At 42.6% G+C, this 20,282-nt stretch overlaps 1 protein-coding gene across 7 annotated transcripts in view; it reads right to left on the reverse strand.

Annotated features, from left to right (window-relative positions):
- Nucleotides 1-20,282, reverse strand: part of TDRD1 (tudor domain containing 1) — a 60,810-nt gene that overhangs the window by 25,080 nt on the left and 15,448 nt on the right. For 5 of the 7 annotated variants that reach the window (XM_070752667.1, XM_070752664.1, XM_070752666.1 and 2 more), the window contains 9 exons: nt 16,242-16,343; nt 14,722-14,895; nt 13,889-14,032; nt 13,197-13,362; nt 6,851-6,937; nt 5,987-6,163; nt 5,513-5,620; nt 2,781-2,951; nt 142-384 (listed from right to left, as the gene is read on the reverse strand). In XM_070752667.1, the coding sequence (XP_070608768.1) occupies nt 142-384; nt 2,781-2,951; nt 5,513-5,620; nt 5,987-6,163; nt 6,851-6,937; nt 13,197-13,362; nt 13,889-14,032; nt 14,722-14,895; nt 16,242-16,343 (1,372 nt within the window). The remainder of the gene's footprint in view (nt 1-141; nt 385-2,780; nt 2,952-5,512; nt 5,621-5,986; nt 6,164-6,850; nt 6,938-13,196; nt 13,363-13,888; nt 14,033-14,721; nt 14,896-16,241; nt 16,344-20,282) is intronic. The other 2 variants (XM_070752668.1, XM_070752665.1) reach the window with 1 other exon arrangement.

The following is a 20,282-nucleotide window of genomic DNA, read 5'->3' on the forward strand; positions in this document are numbered from 1 at the left end:
CCTTGTTCTACTCGTTAGAATTAACATTAAGTTTGTATTCAATCACCATTGTTATTAAACTCAAGTTATCATCCATATGCTATAAAAATAATTTGAATGCTTTAATATGAACTCATTATAATAATAACCTTTTGCACTTACCATTTGTTTCTTTTATTGTTTCAATCTGTTTCAAAATAATAGGTGCTTCTTCTACTGCATAACCTAACTCTAAGAGACATTTAGATAAATTTATTGATGGAGTCACAGACTGATCTGTAATGTCTACAACAAAAGTGTTCATTTTCTTGTCATTGACTTTTATGGCAACCACTTTATTCTGGACCAGTTGCTTCATTGAAAAAGTTGCTTCTGCTGTCCAGGTCCCAGATACTGGTTTCACACCTGAAAATAGAAGAATAATTTTTTTAATGTTATACATGAAAAGAGAATATATAGTTTCTCTTTAGGATTATATTTCCCAAGCACTATTTTGTAAAGAACAATTAAATAATTTTAGTATTTTTTATTATCTTTAGGATATTAACTTGCTTACCACTTTATCATGTATTTCGCATGATAAAATGGCAAACAAGCTAATATCCTAAAAATAATAAAAAGTACTTTGCATGCATCCAAATAGAAACTATTTTTCATACTTAAATAGTGCTGTTGAAGATATCCTTTTGCATATTAATGAAGTATTTCATCCCTTTTGGCTAACAAATGATTGAAAAAGGATTCAGTGTATCATTAATGAAGCCGATTTTCTTTTAACCAGCTTGGTTTTGATCCTGTATAACACACCTATTTAATTTAGCAGATATGTTTTAAAGGTATGCCCCCACTAAAGGGAATGGAAACTATTTATTTACTTGAAGCAGCTTGTTTCAACCCCTGGCATTACAGCTATTCCATAATACAGACTCTTCATACATGGCATTGGTGCCACATTCAGTATGGCACTGAGCCCAAGATCTTGTGAAACCGGTACTCTTTTGGCTCACATGGATTCTGCATTTGTGCATCTTTAATTGATTAGGGTTTTTTTCAAATATAATAAAAATATCATTGACATGAACTAGAGGTTAATGATTTGATACTGTCTGTCATTATTCATGTAAGAAGCACCTACAAAACCAACTGAAAGGTGCCTTTGAATTGAAAGGATTTGCTAGTGACAACACTGTTGTTGTTGTTGTTGTTGTTATTATTATTATATTATTATTATCATCATCCTCATCATAATCATTAGATTTGTATGCCGCCCTTCTCCAGAGACTCCCAATTGCCAAAAATAATGCCATATTTGAGGAGGCTCCTTGTGTTATCCCACTCATCAAAGTGTCACTCAGCTCATGCCATATTCTCTGGGCTACTCACAGATTACTATAAAAATATTTCTGAAAATTTGCAGAGAAGTAATGAAAAAATACATAATTTTGTGCTATTGTTTTCATCTATCCATACAGATTCTTTTAATTTTATGGCCCTAATGCATATCTGTTGGAAATTGCTATCTTTAATTATTAATAGCTGAATTAGTCAATAGGAGACATTCTAATTAGACAGTCCTACTATCTTGTTCAAAAGCAATTTATAGGTTTTGGCTGAGTGTATCCAAGAATAGACTTTCTTGCAATGATGATATACATAACAATATAACTGTTACATACTACATAGGCACAATTAAAAAACAAAGCCTTAAGGCAGGGGTTCCCAACCTTTTCTATAGTCCACACTAGGGGTGAATTCTAACTTAACTCACCGCCAATTTGCTTCCTACGGTGCCGCGTGGGTGTGTGCCCATTGCAGTGCCGAAAACTGAGCTTCTGCGTGTGCACAGAAGCCCCTCCAAAGATAGCAGAGCCTATGGCGCCACGATTACAGCTGATTCATGGGCGTGGCCAACTGGAGATTGCTCCTGGTTCAGTGAATTGGAGGGGGGGGGATCCCGCTACTGGTTCTATAGAAACAGTACAACCCGGGAGTAACCCACTTATGCTCCGTACCCCTACAATGCTGATATATTCTTGCACCCTTAACATAAGTAAATAATTACAGTGGTATCTCTACCTAAGAACACCCCTACTTAAAAAACTTTTCTAGATAAAAACCGGATGTTCAAGATTTTTTTTGCCTCTTCTTAAGAACCATTTTCTACTTAAGACCCCAAGCCCGGGAAAATTTCCCAGGAAATTTGAGAGCGGCACGAAGGCCCGGCCAGTTTCCTTCCATTCCCCTTTTAATCCCGGCCATCTTGGGTTTTTCTGGGATGCCAGAGGAGCCTTTCGGTAGTGTTTAAGGAGGCTTTGGCAGTACAGAGCGAACGGAGCATTTTCCTTTCTCTTTTTGGCAATTTCTCTGGGCGCTTGGAGAGGGAATAAACTTCTGTCAGAGCCCAGAGAACAGAAACGCTCCCTTCGCTCTGGGCAGCAAGTGTCTTCGTCCTCTTCTCACCCAAATTCTGAGCTTTTATTTCTTTCCCAATGGGTTTGCATGCATTATTTACTTTTACATTGATTGCTATGGGAAAAAGTGCTTCTAATTAAGAACGTTTCTACTTAAGAACCTGGTCACGGAACGAATTAAGTTCTTAAGTAAAGGTACCAATGTATATGCATATCATTATACATATACACTATAATTTTGAAACTTCTAAACCCAAAATTTTGCACTTCCCTGAATATCGTCTCGCACTCTCAGGGAGTGCAAGCACCCTTGGTTGGGAACCTTTGCCTTAAGAATTTATTCAAAAAAGGTAATTGTTCCATCAATATTGAGTTATAATTATTTCCTACCTGCTAGGGTACAATTCATAGCTTGCATTGGTAATTCCATTAATTTCTGAACAATTGGTCGAAGTCTATTTAACTGTAGCATTTCGAAGTTTCCATAATCTATGTAACCCACTAAAACAATTTTCTCTGAAATAAGGGATATCACTGTTGCACGATACCATTGGTTATCTTCTGAGGAAAAAATGTGGAGGAGTCATATTTAATCTTAACTATTTTTTCTTTAAAAGTGTTATCAGTAGTGATACAACAAAGAAAACTACAATGTTAAAATACAATACACTACAGTGGTGCACTGGTTAGAGTGCAGTACTGCAAGCTACTTCTGCTGATCACCGACTGCCAGCAGTTTGGCAGATCGAATTTCAGTAGGCTCAAGGTTGACTCAGCCTTCCATCCTTCCAAGGTCAGTAAAATGGGAACCCAGATTGTTGGGGGCAATATGCTTGTTCTCTGTAAACTGCTTAGAGAGGGTTTTAAAAGCACTGTGAAGCAGTATATAAATCTAAATGCTATTGCTAAAATAAAATTTGATGTAAAAATATACAAAATAATGCGTACTACACCAGAGGTAGGTTCCACTTTGCTGTCAGTTCACATCGCGACATTTTGCATGTGTGCGCTCCACTCACACATACGCTCATTTCTTCATTTGGCTTCCACGCATGCTCAGTAGTTGGAATCCGCCCAAAACACAGCTGAAAAGCTGATCAGCTATGCTTCCGGTGAAGGAATAAAGGTCAGTATAAACCCAGGGGCGGGTGGAAGGGCCCTTTTACAAGCAGCAGAACAGAAAAAACCTTCAAATCAGTCCTTAACAGTTCAGGCGATCTGGTCTGAACTGGGAGGAACCTCCCCTGTCCTATACACAAATAAAGTCAATGACAATAGTGAGAGTTTTAATTTATTTTCTTAAAAAACAAGGTACATTGAGCCTATCAGAAGGTCAGCAAACTATTTAACCGCTTATTTTAAAATGAAAATATTTATGCTTCAAAAGAATAATATATGGTACATGAAATAGAAGGGAATAAATAATGAGATTTGCCAAAAGCTAATGAACCAAGTCAAGCTTTACATTTTATAGTAGCTTAAGTTTCAGTAACAGTTTTATACTATTTTTGTCTCTCTTCTAATACTTCCATCTCACTGCTAATGTTACACCTGAAGCCAATCTGGAATGAAAAAAAAAGCATTTTCCAAATTGGTTTTAGAAAACAGCACCCAAAGTAGAATAGAGTTGGTTGTGGCAATGTAATACTTCTAAAGCGGTACAGATTTCTTCAAAAAGAGCTACCATATTTTTCGGAGTATAAGACACGCTAGAGTATAAGACACACCTTAGTTTTGGAGAAGGAAAATAGGAAAAGAATCTGCTTACCAGATATTCATCTGGCTAGCGTCCTTAGTATGGTCACATTCACACACTATTTTATCCCCTGGTTAAGGGCTTAAAAAACCCTTTATTTTGAGAGAGTAACAATGAAAGAGCTTGCAAGCCGGTAAGAGCTGGGAATATTTTTAGCACCTGGTTAGGGCTAGAAAGAAACATTTGGAACAAGTAAAGCAATGAAAAAACCCCCCTACGAAGACAGGGTTTGGAAAATATTCCTTGCAGAGAGTAACAATGGAAGACCTTGCAAGACGGTAAAAGCTGGCAACATCATTAGCACCTGGTTAGGGCTGGAAATTAACATTTGGAGCAAGTTAGATCAATGAGAAAAAATCTGCAAAGACTTAGGGCTTGGAAAACATTCTTCACAGAGAGGAGCAATTAAAGAGTTTGGGAAAGTTAATAGCATTTGGTTAGGGCTGGAAAGAAACATCTGGAGAAAGTAAAGCGATGAAACCCCCCCCTACAAAGACATGGTTTGGAAAACATTCTCAGATGAGAGTAACAATGAAAGAGCTTGCAAGCCAGTAAAATCTGGGGACATTGTTAGCACCTGATTAGGGCTGGAAAGAAACACTTGAAGCAAATGGAGATTGAAAAAAAAAATCAAAGACAGGGTTTGGAAAACATTCTTGGCAGAGTATAACAATGAAAGAGCTTGCAAGCTGGTAAGAGCTAGGAACATCGTTAGCACCTGGTTAGGGCTGGAAAGAAATTTACTCAGAGCAAGTTAGAGCAATGAAAAAACCCTGCAAAGATTTAGGGTTTGGAAAACATTCTTCACAAAGAGAAACAATGAAAGAGCCTGCAAGGTAGAGCTGGGAAGATTGTTAGCAGGTAGTTAGAGCTGGTAGGGACAGGACACCCTCATTCAGAGTATAAGATGCACCCTCATTATCAATCTCTTTTAGGGAGGAAAAAGGTGCGTCTTATACACCGAAAAATATGGTAAATGTCGCTTAATTATTTAATAGTGCATTCACATTGTAACTTCTCAGCAATAGTTTTAATTTGTTTTAATTTACCATGAAAAATGCAGGCTAAGAAGACTAAGAGTCTAGCTTTTGTTTACTTTTGTTTCATTAATATAAAATTCAAACAGATTTATACTCAAAATGCATTATATAGCCTTAATAAATACCTATTAGTGGCTAATCATTATTCTCACTATTTCTTTCCTATGCTGAACATTAGATTCTAAGTATTTTAGAGGTTTGATAACCTATTCTTTGAATAAACACACAATACTGAGGATTCCTGATTATTACAAATATAAATGATATAATGATACCAGGGATAATAATTACAATGATTATTCAAACAATCTCTTCCTCCTCCATACCTGTAAATTGAGCACAACACACATCTCCTACTGCTGGGCAAAAATCTGGGGTGATTGAGGTATTTTCACAATATTCATGTAGGGATGCTTGAAGTTGAGAAAGTCTGCCTAACAACACATATACTTACATGAAAATTGTTACATAAAAAGAGCTAAATGTGTTTCAAAAATACATAGTTATAATAATTTTGCCCATTTTACTTAGCCCCCTAAGACTTTCATTTGGACGTGAAATCAGATTTGAGATTACAGAAAAACTTAAGTCATTCATACAGCTCATGATAAATTATAAAACAATTTTCACACTGCATTTTACATTTTAATGCTGTCTCAGTTTACAGTTTACATTTTAATGCTGTTCTCTTCCCATGCTCATTATCACATAGAAATGTTGCTATCTTATCTCAATAATTTAATACACAAAATGTACAGGTACATAAGTATTTGATATCTCAACATAAAAGAAGGACTTACAGCCATTTTCTGTCTGTTGACAAAAAAACCCTCCTGGGTTTTGTATGTGGGCAATCATACCCAAAAATGTATCTCCTATAGAAACTGAGACCATCTTTGGAGTTAAGCCATCAGTATGATCCAGTTCTTTCCATTCCACTTTCTTTTCTAGAACAGATTTTTTTTCCACAGTATGATCTAAGGGGGAAATGATATTTAAAATCTGATTTACAAAAATCTAGTTACATATTTAAGAATCTGTGTAGAAAGATCCCTCACCTTTCTAACCACTATTATTAAAATTATTCAACCTGTGGCTGCCAAAACCAGAGTTTACAAAGGTACATGAGATTCATTAGTGGAAGGGAAGATATTTCTTCTCACCATACAGACTGAACATATTCAAGCAAAAAGAAAAACTGATCGGAAAAGGAAAAAATTACAGAAGATTGGTTACAATAGTGATGAGGAAATGTGTACATCACAAAACACAAATGTTGTAAAGGACTATATTGTCTCAGCCACAACAGCATCAATTGCTGTCTTATGGAAAGGACTTTTAGGCCACTGATTCTAATAAATTACTGTCAGTCCTACAAAATAGAGATCAGGAAAGTGGTATGATTACACTCCTTTCATATGAGGTATAAACTATTTCCCACTAATTATCCATTGTCTCAAAAATTCAAATCCTAGTCCATCTCTCAACGCTGTGTAGTTCATTTGCAATGTTCTTTTTCTTTTCCAATTCTTTTATATAGATTGGATAGACAGATGAGAGCCCCAAAATGCTGTACTTTCTTCCTAGATCTTTGAATGTTCTAAATGTTTCTTGATTTGAACTTTGGCCGATTTCATATAGGGAAAAACCTCCGATGAACTTACCCATAACTGAAGTTTCTTTCTTACTATCCTTCTCCTCTGCATTCAAGTCATGAATATTTTCCAAAATAATTTCATGCAAGTGTTTACCTATTAATACATATAATACTACATATATTACCTATAGTTTATACAAAGATATTTGCAAAATAATGTTTTCAAAGCCACAATTCTGACTTCTTGAAAAATCATACCTTAGCCAATTTATAATTTAGCAATAGCAAAAATATTGTAAATGAAAACTCTGCTTATATCTTTATAAAACAGACATTTGCATAAGCCTAACAAAATAAAACAAATACAGTAATACCCTGTCTTACGAACGTAATTGGTTCTGGGACGAGGTTCGTAAGGTGAAAAGTTCGTAAGACGAAACAATGTTTCCCATAGGAATCAATGGAAAAGTGAATAATGCGTGCAAGCCCATTAGGAAAATCCAAAACTTTAAGTTTTTTTAAAAAGCGGTGGGCGGACGAAGTGGAGGAGAACAGAGTGGGGACAGGCGAGCCGAGGAAGCGTCGGGAGAGGGGATTTCCCCAATCTCGCTGTCAAAATGTGTCCGTGGGAGACCCATCCATCCATCGCCCACTGCCCCTCCTGCCAGAGGCCCGCAAAGAGCCAAAGCTGGGTGTGGAGAAAGGTGAAACTTTCAGCTTCTGGATGGACCGGAGAGCCTGGACACGCCACCTTCCCACCCACCCACCCTGCTGATCGCCCTCCCACCCTCCGCCAACAGCGCCTGTCCCACCCTCTGCAAGAGCTGCACTGAGACCGCCCGGGAGCCAGTGCTTCCAGGAGGGTTCCCCTCGCTAGCCTCCTCTAGATCTGCCGTTCAAGGCTTTGGTAACTTTGGAGGATCCCTGCCCAGCACACGCGTGCTCTCCCGGCACAACTTGCCCAGAGGATTTTTTTTCCACTTCTCACGATCCCTCCAATGCCCCAACCTGCGGGAGGAGGGGGTTGGTTCCCCACACGGGAGCCACCCAAAGGCGAAATATGATTTGAAAAGCTCTGGTGTGCAAAAAGCTTGGGGAGAGTGTGACTTGGTAACGTGGGGAGGAGGAGGAAGAGCCGGGCCGGGAGGAGGAGGAGCGGGAGGAAGGCAAGATCTGCTCCGAACACCCGTTGGGAACGAGCAAACCAAGGGTTCTCAGCCAAGTCTTCTGAAAGAGACCGAGCTTTATGCAATCTCTCTTGGAATTAAAGGAGCGGGCGCCAGTACACAAAAAGAGGCGCTAGAAACACACGCTCAGTATCGGAGCTTCTTTTCCTGAGCCCGAGATATCAAGAGAGAGAGAGAGAGAGAGAGAGAAAGAAAGAAAAAGAAAGAAAGAGAAAGAAAGAAAGAAAGTTACGAAAACTCAGGGGAGGGGGCTGGAGAGAAACACTCCCCACAAAACTTCCTCCCCTCCTTCTTTTTTATAGTGAAACCGGAGTGAGGGAATGTTGGATAGAACAGAAAAGTGGGGAAAAGAGGGTCATGAAGGGAGAACTTTCGCTTGTTCCACCGTCAGCTTGCCAAACATTCCCCTTTTGATGTAACGGAGAAACATTGCTGTGTTTTGGCAAGCCTTCTTGAGCTGCCTCGTCCTTCCAGCCAGGAGCATGCTGGGAACAGTAGTCCTCAGACTCCATCACCTGGCAGAGGGCGGCGTGATCCCTTCGGTGGGAATTACATTGTCCATGAAACCAGTCATGCAGTAACGATGTGGCTGTGCTGTTGAGCTCTCCCCCCCCAATCAGGTTTAAAAAAAGACTTCCCAGATGAAGTGTCCTCCCACCCCCCCGCACATTGGGCTCTGCAAAGCTTCTTTAAGTGCTGTAACCCCCCTTTGAAAACCCTGCCCAATTTCCTCATCGGGTTTCCCCAATCCTGTTTCTAGCGAAGAGATTGTGCTTTTGTGCCTCTAAACAGCCCGGTTTGACTTTTATTCCAGGGCTCTTTTCCCCACTTTTCTGTTCGATCCAATAATATTCCCTCACTCCGGTTTCACTATAAAAAAGAAGGAGGGGAGGAAGTTTTGTGGGGAGTGTTTCTCTCCAGCCCCCTCCCCGGAGTTTTCAGAACTTTCTTTCTTTTTTTCCTCTCTCTCTCTCTCTCTTTCTCTCTCTCAAGCAACAAAGGACTTAAAAGGAACCAGGGAAGGCGATTTACCAATCCAAGCATTTCGGGACAATCAACTTCAGATCGTAACTTTTTCAAAGCCCTGAGGAAACCAGTCCCTTTCCGAATAAACAATTTGCCCCTACCAAAACTCTCAGCATGTGTTTCTAGCAAAGGGATTGGGTTTCTGTTCCTCTGAATCAATGTAAAAGCAAATAGGAATCAATGTAAAAGCAAATAATGCGTGCAAACCCATTAAGAAAGAAAGAGAAGCTCAGAATATGGGTGGGGGGAGGAGGAGGAGGAAGAGAAGGACAGTCGCTGCTGAAGGAAGGTGAGGTGAGCGCCCCCTTTTGCCTTTCTGTGCCTAGGCAGGCAACCTCGTGCCGGGTGTATGGGAGGCAGTGTGAGGGAGTCACCACACCGAAGTGGTTTATTCCCTGTCCAAGCGCCCAAATAAAGGAAAATGCTTTGTTCACTCTGGACTGCCAAAGCCTCCTTAAGCACCACCAAAAGGCTCCTGTGGCAGCCCAGATGGCTGGGATTAAAGGTGGAATGGCAGGAAACTGGCCAGGCCTTTGTGCCACTCTCAAATTTCCTGGAAATTTTTCTGGGATTGGGTTCTTAAGTAGAGGCAAAAAAATCTTGAGCACCCGCTTCTTATCTAGAAAAGTTTTTAAGTAGAGGCACCACTGTACATCAAATAATAAATCAATTGCAGAGTTAGCTAAATATGTATAAACTAATCAATATTAACTATTTTAAACCAATTTTTTAAACTAATCAAAGCTACCTTATTCAATACAGTGATCCCTCGAGTTTCGCGATCTCGATGTTCGCTAAACGCTATATCGCGAGTTTTCAACCCGGAAGTAAACTCCACCATCTGCGCATGCGTGCCCTTCCACGCATGCGTAGATGGTGGAGTTTCCCCGCCGGGCAGAGGCTTCCCTGGGTCTTCCCCCTCTTGCCCCGGTAAGGCGCGAGCAACGGCGTGGGCGGGTGGGCGGCACACGCGCGGGGAAACCCCAGGGCCGCTTCTCAGCTGAGAAGCGGCCCCAGCAACAGCGCGGGGGGTGGGCAGCACGCGCGCGCGCGCGGAGGAAACCCCAGGGCCGCTTCTCAGCTGAGAAGCGGCCCCAGCAACAGCGCGGGGGGCGGGCAGCACGCGCGCGCGGGGGGGAAACCCCAGGGCCGCTTCTCAGCTGAGAAGCGGCCCCAGCAACAGCGCGGGGGGCGGGCAGCACGCGCGCGCGCGGAGGAAACCCCAGGGCCGCTTCTCAGCTGAGAAGCAGCCCCAGCAACAGCGCGGGGGGCGGGCAGCACGCGCGCGGAGGAAACCCCAGGGCCGCTTCTCAGCTGAGAAGCGGCCCCAGCAACAGCGCGGGGGGCGGGCAGCACGCGCGCGCGCGGGGGGAAACCCCAGGGCCGCTTCTCAGCTGAGAAGCGGCCCCAGCAACAGCGCGGGGGGCGGGCAGCACGCGCGCGCGCGGAGGAAACCCCAGGGCCGCTTCTCAGCTGAGAAGCGGCCCCAGCAACAGCGCGGGGGGTGGGCAGCACGCGCGCGCGCGGAGGAAACCCCAGGGCCGCTTCTCAGCTGAGAAACGGCCCCAGCAACAGCGCGGGGGGCGGGCAGCACGCGCGCGCGCGGGGGAAACCCCAGGGCCGCTTCTCAGCTGAGAAGCGGCCCCAGCAACAGCGTGGGGGGTGGGCAGCACGCGCGCGTGCGGAGGAAACCCCAGGGCCGCTTCTCAGCTGAGAAGCGGCCCCAGCAACAGCGCGGGGGGTGGGCAGCACGCGCGCGCGCGGAGGAAACCCCAGGGCCGCTTCTCAGCTGAGAAGCGGCCCCAGCAACAGCGCAGGGGGCGGGCGGCACGCGCGCGGACAAGCAGCAGCAGCGAGGCGGCGGGGAAACCCAATCTTCGGCTCCTCGCTGCTGCTGTGGAAATAAAAACACCATCTGCGCATGCGCAGATGGTGTTTTTACTTCCGCACCGCTACTTCGCGACAAATCGATCATCGCGAGGGGTCCTGGAACGGAACCCTCGCGATGATCGAGGGATCACTGTACATTCTTTGGCTCAGTCTTTGTAAACAGCAACAGCTCATCCCCAAAATTCCTTATTCACACCTCACACTCACAACGACTTAACACAAATACAGTAGTCCCTCGCTATATTGCGCTTCACCTACCACGGCTTCACTTCATCGCGGGTTTTGAAGTCAGCGTTGGCACAGATACGGTGCTTAGAAGTTTGGAAGGGCAGGACAAGCGCTCAGCTCATGCTCAGAGAGAAACTTCATTTGAATCATTTCACCACACAAACAAGCGCTAGAATAATTCCAGCGGGACTCCCGAATGATGAGCGGGGCGGGGACTGAGCTCCGGCGGAGGCCCGTCCCCTTGTTCAACCTGCCTCGCCAGTGCCGAGAAGGCAGTATTTGGAGGCGCGCTTAGTGGTTGGCGGCGGTGGTGGTGTGCTTGGGGTTGTAGAAAGAGCTCCCGGCAGTGCGTGAATGAGCGAGCGTGAGCAAAGAAAGGAACGTGACTCTGTTATCCAATCGGAGTTGAGGTCCGCCTGGATCCGAGCGACTTTATCAATGAAAAATGTGTTAAAATCCTCGGCACTGCTCTGCAAGGGCTCCCCAGCTCCCCCCCTGGTTACAAAGGGAGCGGGTCACCCTAAACAGAGTGGCCGGGGGAGATTCCGCTGCTGCAATCAAGACGGCATGATACGCACATCTTGCCGCCTTTGTAAGTCTTAATGTGAGTCTTACACTTTGTAAGTCTTAATGTGAGCTCTTACAAGTGTTCGGTCGGATTTGGACTTACTCTTCCTCCATCGCTTCTCTAGAGGTCTCTTCTGCTATTTCAACTCCCAGAATTCCTTGGTAAACCAAGGAGCTCTCTGGGGTCTAGTGTCACAGAGAGGTCTCAATGGCGCAAGAGCCTCCGTTGCAGCCTTATTCCAGGCCACGGCAAGAGACTCTGCCAAACTGTGGACGAGTGCATCTGGCATAACCCCAAGTGCCCTTTGAAAGCCCTCTGGGTCCATCAGGCGTCTGGACCGGAACCACCTAGTCGGTTCCACCTCCCTTATTCACTTAAATGTATAACATTTGCTACAAGAACTCCAAAAAGGCTTCAAGAGTTGTTAACCTAATCCTACATAGCTTCCTCTCTGGTAATATCATACGACTAACCAGAGCATACAAAACTTTCTCCAGACCAATTCTCAAATACAGCTTATTGGTATGGAACCCACACAGCATTTCGGACATAAATACATTGGAAAATGTCCAGAAATATTTCACAAGAAGAGCCCTCCACTCCTCCACACACAACATAATACCTTACGCAACCAGACTTGAAATCCTAGGCTTAGAAAGCTTAGAACTACGTTGCCTTAAATATGACCTAAGCATAGCCCATAAAATCATCTGCTACATCCTTCCTGTCAATGACTACTTCAGTTTCAACCACAACACATGGGCACACACAGATACAAAGTAAACCACTACAAACTCGACTGTAGGAAATACGACTTTAGCAACAGAGTAGTTAATGTATGGAACTCACTTCCTGACTCTGTAGTATCATCACCAAACCCCCAAAACTTTACCCACTGCCTATTCACTGTTGACCTCACCTGATTCTAAAGAGGCCAGTAATGGGCATGCATAAGTACACCGCGTGCCTACTGTCCCTGTCCTAATGTTTCTCGATTATTAGTACCAATATCATGTATATAAACAATGTTATATCTGTAGATTGTTCTGAGTTCGGGTTTTGCCCCGTGTAATATTTTGAGTGTCTATGCGACGTTTCGGTGAAATCACATTCACCATCATCAGGCTGAAGTTATAAGCTTTGTGCTGCTGTAAATGTTATATCTTTGTATACTGTCAATACATACTTGACAAATAAATAAAAATAAAATAAAATAAACATACATGACTTCTATAGTGAATGATTGCAAAATATTTCTAAGTGCCAAAAAATTGTTTATTTGATGTCATGGGTAATCTTGTGGAAAAATTAAAGCACAGCAAACAAAATGCTTTTTATGCAAAGCATTCAACTCATACTCTTATCTCTTTCAACATGTTTTCTGACATAGTAACAGGAATACAATGTAGGGTTTTTTGTAAAATTCAAGCTTTTTCACTAAACTTCATTGTACGAATCCTTGTTAATAAACAATTGTTATACAAAATATATAAATTACTCTTATCTAAACTTACCATCTGTCAAGAAAGCATCTACAGTGAAACAAGGCAAATCTTCCACCAAAACATCAGTGATAACTAATGAACATTTTTTTCCTATAAGAATTGAAGCAATAATATTCTTGTAGTTTTCATTCCACTGTTTTATATCAGGAATATTAGCAACACAACACTTAATGGCCTAAAACAAAATAAAAAATATAGTTTAGAAAGTTGGTTATTCTAATTTTAAAAAACATAAAACAGCACACTATTATTAGAATACTGAATAGAAAGCTTTTAAATAGACAAAATACAAGCATCTTGGTGGGAAATCATAATTTTTGTATTTTTAAAATCTCATTTAAAAATGTTAGTGTGCATCTTGTCCAGTGTTCAATACATCTACTTAAAGGTTTTCTCCAAATGTAATAACCTTAACCTGCTTTCACGGTTTACCAAGGATGGAAATTAACACTTATAGATCCTTGATCAACAATCATGATAAAATTTAATTCCAAATCAAAAATCTACCACCCGAGACAAAAATAGCTGAACTTTTGATCAATTTCTTTAATTTTTCCAGGAGCAACATTTTCAGAATATTTTGTTACATTTTTTTAAAAAAAGCAGGTTATATTATCTCAAAGCCAAAATTTGGATACTTAACATATTCTCAGATATGGTACATTTTTCTCAGTTTCTCAGATATTTAAACATATACTTACGCAGGGTGGGATCTGTGAAATATCTTCATGCAATCCTTTAATATTGTGCAGTAGTATATTTTCTCTTTTTCCATAGTCAATATACAGTATTTGAGCGCTCTTTGTAAGGATATCTATCTCTTTTATGAGTACCCTGCACCAAGTCTGAATGTAAACAAATTACTTAGCTGCAGAAAAATTATTCACTATCTTTTTTACTAGAAGTTGTCTTCAAATACTACTTCACAGTATAATTTTGTATATTTAATTTCTTTAGTTAAGGAAAGCAAATCAAATAATGTGTTCTTCCTAACATACAGATCCATCATTTGCTAGGCAGTATATGATTATATTAACTTCAATATTATACACTTAATATGAAATATTTCAGGTGACATCTATTTTAAACAACAGAAACAAGATTAGAATAATCTTAGTTTTCTCAGTATCAGTTTTCAATTTATTGTGAGAAAGAAACCAGAACTTTGTGCTGCAATTTTCTATGGCATTTCTTGCTTTAGCTAAATTAAGTTATTATTAAATACAATTACAATTAGTAAAAAAATAAACATGAATCTATTGATATGATATAAAGAAATGTTATTTTGTTCAGTCAAAAAGATACTTTTTGAACAAGTCTTCATACATACACAACATTTAGTATCTCCTTAAAGAATTCCTTTTCCTGCCTTTCATAATTGTTGCAAAATTCCAGGAAAATACATACTTAAAGAGGTGCCAACAGTACACCTACCTCTTCTGAAACTTGATGCACCTCCAAGTGGAAGCCCTGACATCAATAATAGTCTTCAAAACACTAAATGGTCAGTATGTCTACTCTAAAGTTAATTTACCTGATCCAGAGAATATTTTGCAACACCAACATCTCCTTTGATAGGAGTATATTCTTGTTTAATTCCCTTGTAATCTTTCAGTTTCATTGTTAGTTTTCTAATATTACTTTGAACTTCAGGAGAACTGACTTGTACGTAGAATTCACTAGGATTATTAAAATCTGTTATTGTACCCTAGAAAAAATGATTTTTGAAAGCATGTCTTTTAACATTAGATTTACTCAATCAAGTACATATTTATCACAACTGAATACATGAACAAAGTTACTCAAAGCATAAAAATTTAAAGGATTCTTATCAAGAATTAAAATAATTTTTACAAAAAGGAAGGCAGTCCTTGCTTAGTGGCCCTAGTTGTGACTGGAATTTGTCACTAAATTAATTTATGATTACGCAAACATTATACTGTATATGATTGCAGCTCATAGCAACAGTAGTTCCAATAGTCCTGGTTACGGTTATTAGGCAAAGACTACACTGTTGTTTGGCAAGGATCTCATGCTTCACTTGCCCTGTGTGAATTGTCAGTTCCATCCACTGCTTCTCCCGCCAGGCCTGGTGTGCCCCTTTGGTAGAACAGACTGCACTGTCCTTGCTTCCACTTCACTTTCTCCCACTGGTCTCTTTTCCCCATCTCCATCCTTTGGGCAGCCTGATCTGCCATTTGCTCCCTGCTGCCGCCAAGTGACCTTCACTGTTACCTTCCACACTCTGCTGACCTATGCACTGGGTGAGGCCCAAAGACATGGTCAGAGACTTCAGCTGAGCTTTGTCAGTCAAAAAGAAGCTTGCCAGGCCCCGTCAGAGAGGAGACAGTGGGATGCAGTCAATGGAGGAAACATGATGGTGATCCCAGACAAATGCAATAAAGTCTTGCAATCTTGAAGCAGGAGTAAAAGGCAGAATATAACGGTCAGTGGAGGGAGGGAGGACAGGCAGTGGCAGAGTTTAGGATGTTCCAAAGGGTATAAATGGGTGTGGGGATAGGCAGGTGACAGGAGTTGAAGTGCAGAGTTATCATAAATGTGGACTGATTGCCAGCAACCCAAATTTTGATTCAGGGACATTGCAATTTCCATAACTTTAAGGATGGTTGTAACTAGGGGTGAAATCCAGCAGGTTCTAACAGGTTCTGGAGAACCAAAGTGGAAATTTTGAGTAGTTTGGAGAACCGGTAGTGGAAATTTTGAGTAATTCGGATAAACACCACCTCTGGCTGGCCCCAAAGTGGGGTGGGAATGGAGATTTTGCAATATCCTTCTCCCAGGAATGGGGAAGGAAGGGAGATTTTGCAGTATCCTTCCCCTGCCACACCCATGCCCACCAAGCCACACCCAGAGAACCAGTTGTAAAAAAAAAAATGGATTTCACCAATGGTTATAACTGCCTTTTGTTTAGCACAATCACTGAATATTAACAGTAAAAAGTTAAGAATACTTGTATTATTAATTTGGCTAGGTCTTTGTAGCTATGAGGACCTTATTATACAAAATACATTGACATGTAAAATCAGAACTTACTTTGATAGTCATATTTTTTTTAAGTCCTAAATTATTCAGATCAGACAGCATTATTTTCTTCCCTTGTTCTACATTTTTACTATTCACTGGTAATATATTTTCCTGTTAGAAGCAAAATTTACATTTGATTAATAATAATAATAATAATAATAATAATAATCCTATTTTTTACTTAAAAGAACTCAAAACTCTGACACATATAAGAAACATAAATCATTGATGAATTTATAGAATTTATAATTTTGAGTATAAGCTAACATTTAAAAAGTAAGTGAATTTTATTCCTTTCTTCCTGTAATATCCACAAATTCCCTTCTAGGGAATATCAATAAATCCTCTACAATAATCACTAGAGAAATGAAAATGTAATAGTGTTCCCTCGATTTTCGCAGGCTTGAACTTCGCGAAAAGTCTATACCACAGTTTTTCAAAAAATATTTTAAAAATACCCCGTGGTTTTTTTGCACACCAAGGGTTTAGGGCTGCCCGATGTACAATACTGTATGTTTTAACTTTCCTCCCCCCCCCTCCCCCCCAGCTGTCCTGCTTCTTTAAATAAAAGCTCCGTTTCCGCCCCAGCCTTCTGATCCCACCCCTTTAATCCTCGGAGCGTTGGTACGCTCCAATTGAAGCCAAGCCTTACTGCCGCCCGCCGCCGCAGCGAGCACAGCAAAGCCCCCTGCTTGCCGCCCAGTTCCCCCCGGTGGGTTCTGGGGGTAACTAAAACTAGGAATGTTTGACTTTCATGGACGGTCTTGGAACGTATCACCCATGAAAGTCAAGGGAACACTGTATAGTTACTAAAAAACTGGAAAGAATGCTTTACTGTTTGGGCAGATATTATATCTCATAGGAGTGCAGGAGAGACCACCAGATGGGTAGTGTGTGTGCCACAGATTGGGAACAGTGCGCACAAGATGCCAAGCAGATCAGGAAGGATATAGAAAACATGGTGTAGCATAGATAGCGGTGTGAGTGGCTGGCATAAGAGCAGATAGTTTGAGGAGGTTGTGCAGGCAGAAAAAACTTACCCCAGTTATTTGTGATTTTCCCAGTTAGCCCATTAACTTTCTGGGGGAAGCCAGCAGAGAAGGTTGCAAATGACAATAATGCAATGCTCAAGTGCTCATAAATACTAACCAGTTGTGAATCACCCAGATCATGATCACAATTACAGGTGCTCTGCAATGTAACTTTGGGACTGGGAATGTGCCCCTTAGATCAGCATTACTATAACTTTTAATTGAATTCATTGAATGATTATATGTCAAGGATTACATGTACTGGCAAAAAAAATCTTGAAATACTAGAAAAAGTAAAGGTTTCCTCCTCAGTCACGTCTGACTCTAAAACATGGTGCTCATCTTCATTTCTTGGCTGAGGGAGCCAGTCTTGTCCAAAGGCAATTTCCTTGTAGCCAGCATGACTATATGTCAAAGGCGTATAGATCACTGTTACCTTTCCACCAAAGTTGTACCTATTAAGCTACTCGCACTTGCATGCTTTCGAATTGATAGGTGGGTAGGAGTTGGGCCAAGTAATGGCAGCTAATCCCATTGAGAGTTCAGGTCTTAAACTCTGGCTCTCAGCTCTCCAGCTGACAAGCTCTGGGACTGTACTCCCTGAGCCATCTGACTCCACTGAAATAGGTGAAAGTAAAATAAAACCAATCAAGTTGTTACTTACTGTGCGAAAAAGCAAATGTATTTGTTATGCTACATTAAGAGAAGTGTACTTTCCAAATAATGAAAATTATCAGTTTTCAAGACCGCCTTCTACCTGATAGTTCTGTGACCAGTAAGATCCCACAGAGTTGGTGTCCTCCAGATCCCGTCAGCAAAAGTGTCGTCTGGCAGGCCCGTGGGGAAGGGTCTTCTCTGTGGCTGCCCCAACTCTCTGGAACTACCCCAAGATCCGGATTCCTCTCACTCTATTGACCTTCTGGAAAGCATTGAAGCCCTGCTTTTCTGGCAGGGTTGAGGCCATTGATCTCGCAATTTTACACGGTCCGGCCTTGAATGATATGTATGTGATTTTTTAAACTGTTAAAATGTATTTGATATCCTGTTGTAAGCCGCCCAGAATCCTTCGAGAGTTGGGCGGCATAGAAATACAATAGATTAGATAGATAGATAGATAGATAGATAGATAGGTAGGTAGGTAGATTAGATAGCTAGATAAGATAGCTAGATAGACAGAGATAGATAGGTAGGTAGATAGATAGGTAGGTAGATTAGATAGATAGATACGATAGATATAGATCAAAGTTTGCCCTTATATATTTTGGTTAGATCAAACCTGAATAGTGGTCAGTTCCTGATGACTGCATTTTAAGAATTCTGAAAAACTGGAACTGGTTAACTGAAGAACATGGCCCCATCTGGCCAGGGAGTCTCTACTCACAATCACTCATGCCCTTTTCACCTCAAGGTTCGACTACTGTAATGCTCTCTACATGGGGGTACCTTTGAAGAGTGTTCGGAAACTGCAGATTGTGCAAAATGCAGCCGCACGAGCGGTCATGTCCTAGGTATGCCCATGTCTCTCCAGCACTCCGTGGGCTGCATTGGCTGCCGATTGGTTCCGGGTGCAATTCAAAGTACAGTCAAACCTCGTCTTACGAACCTAATTGGTTCCAGGGGGAGGTTCGTAAGACGAAAGGTTCGTAAGACGAAACATTGTTTCCCATAGGAAACAATGTAAAGTCAATTAATCCGTGCAACTAAAAAAAAAAAACCCGCAAAAAAAACCGCTGCCGCCGGCTGTCACCTTGTTTTAAAAGGTGACAGCCGGGCGGCGGGACTTCCCAGCACCCCCCCCCAACCCCGAACCCGGAAGTTCGGCAAAAGTTCGGGGTTTCGGGGGGTGCTGGGAAGCCCCCCAGCGCGGCTGTGACCTTTTAAAACAGCCGCGCCGCTTCCCAGCTGTCTCCCGAAGCCGAACGCGGAAGTTCGGCTTTGGCGTTCGGCTTCGGGAGACAGCTGGGAAGCCGCGCGGCTGTTTTAAAAGGTCACAGCCGCGCTGGGGGGCTTCCCAGAACCCCACCCCAACCCTGAACCCGGAAGTTCGGCAAAAGTTCGGGGTTTGGGGGGGTGCTGGGAAGCCCCCCAGCGCGGCTGTGACCTTTTAAAACAGCTGTGCCGCTTCCCAGCTGTCTCCCGAAGCCAAACGCGGAAGTTCGGCTTTGGCGTTCGGCTTCGGGAGACAGCTGGGAAGCCGCGCGGCTGTTTTAAAAGGTCACAGCCGCGCTGGGGGGCTTCCCAGAACCCCTCCCAACCCTGAACCCGGAAGTTTGGCAAAAGTTCGGGGTTCGGGGGGGTGCTGGCAAGCCCCCCAGCGCGGCTGTGACCTTTTAAAACAGCCGCGCGGCTTCCCAGCTGTCTCCCGAAGCCGAACGCCAAAGCCGAACTTCCGTGTTCGGCTTCGGGAGACAACTGGGAAGCGGCGCGACTGTTTTAAAAGGTCACCCCCCCCCGAACCCGGAAGTTCGGCAAAAGTTCGGGGTTCGGGTGGGTGCTGGGACTTTTAAAACAGCCGCGCAGCTTCCCAGCTGTCTCCCGAAGCCGAACGCCAAAGCCGAACTTCCGTGTTCGGCGTTTGGAGACAGCTGGGAAGCGGCGCGGCTGTTTTAAAAGGTCACAGCTGGGCTGGGGGGCTTCCCAGGAACCTCCCGAACCGAACCCGGAGTTCAAAAAATTTTTGTCTCTTCTTATGAACTTTTTTCGAGTTACGAACCGGCGTTCAGGAGGCTGCTTGGAAGCCCCGCCGCCCGGCTGTCACCTTTTAAAACAGCCGCGTGGCTTCCCAGCTGTCTCCGAACGCCGGTTCGTAACTTGAAAAAAGTTCGTAAGAAGAGGCAAAATTTTTCTGAACCCCGGGTTCGTATCACGAGTTGTTCGTAAGACGAGGGGTTCGTATCTTGAGGTACCACTGTATTGGTTATGACCTATAAAGTCCTACGTTATCAGACCAGATTACTTGCGGGACTGCCTCTTGCCACGACTCCTAGCAACCGGTTACGTCCGAGTCGGCCTTCTCCAG

The sequence above is a fragment of the Erythrolamprus reginae genome, chromosome 5 (genome assembly GCF_031021105.1).
Source record: "Erythrolamprus reginae isolate rEryReg1 chromosome 5, rEryReg1.hap1, whole genome shotgun sequence".
NCBI lineage: Eukaryota > Metazoa > Chordata > Lepidosauria > Squamata > Dipsadidae > Erythrolamprus > Erythrolamprus reginae.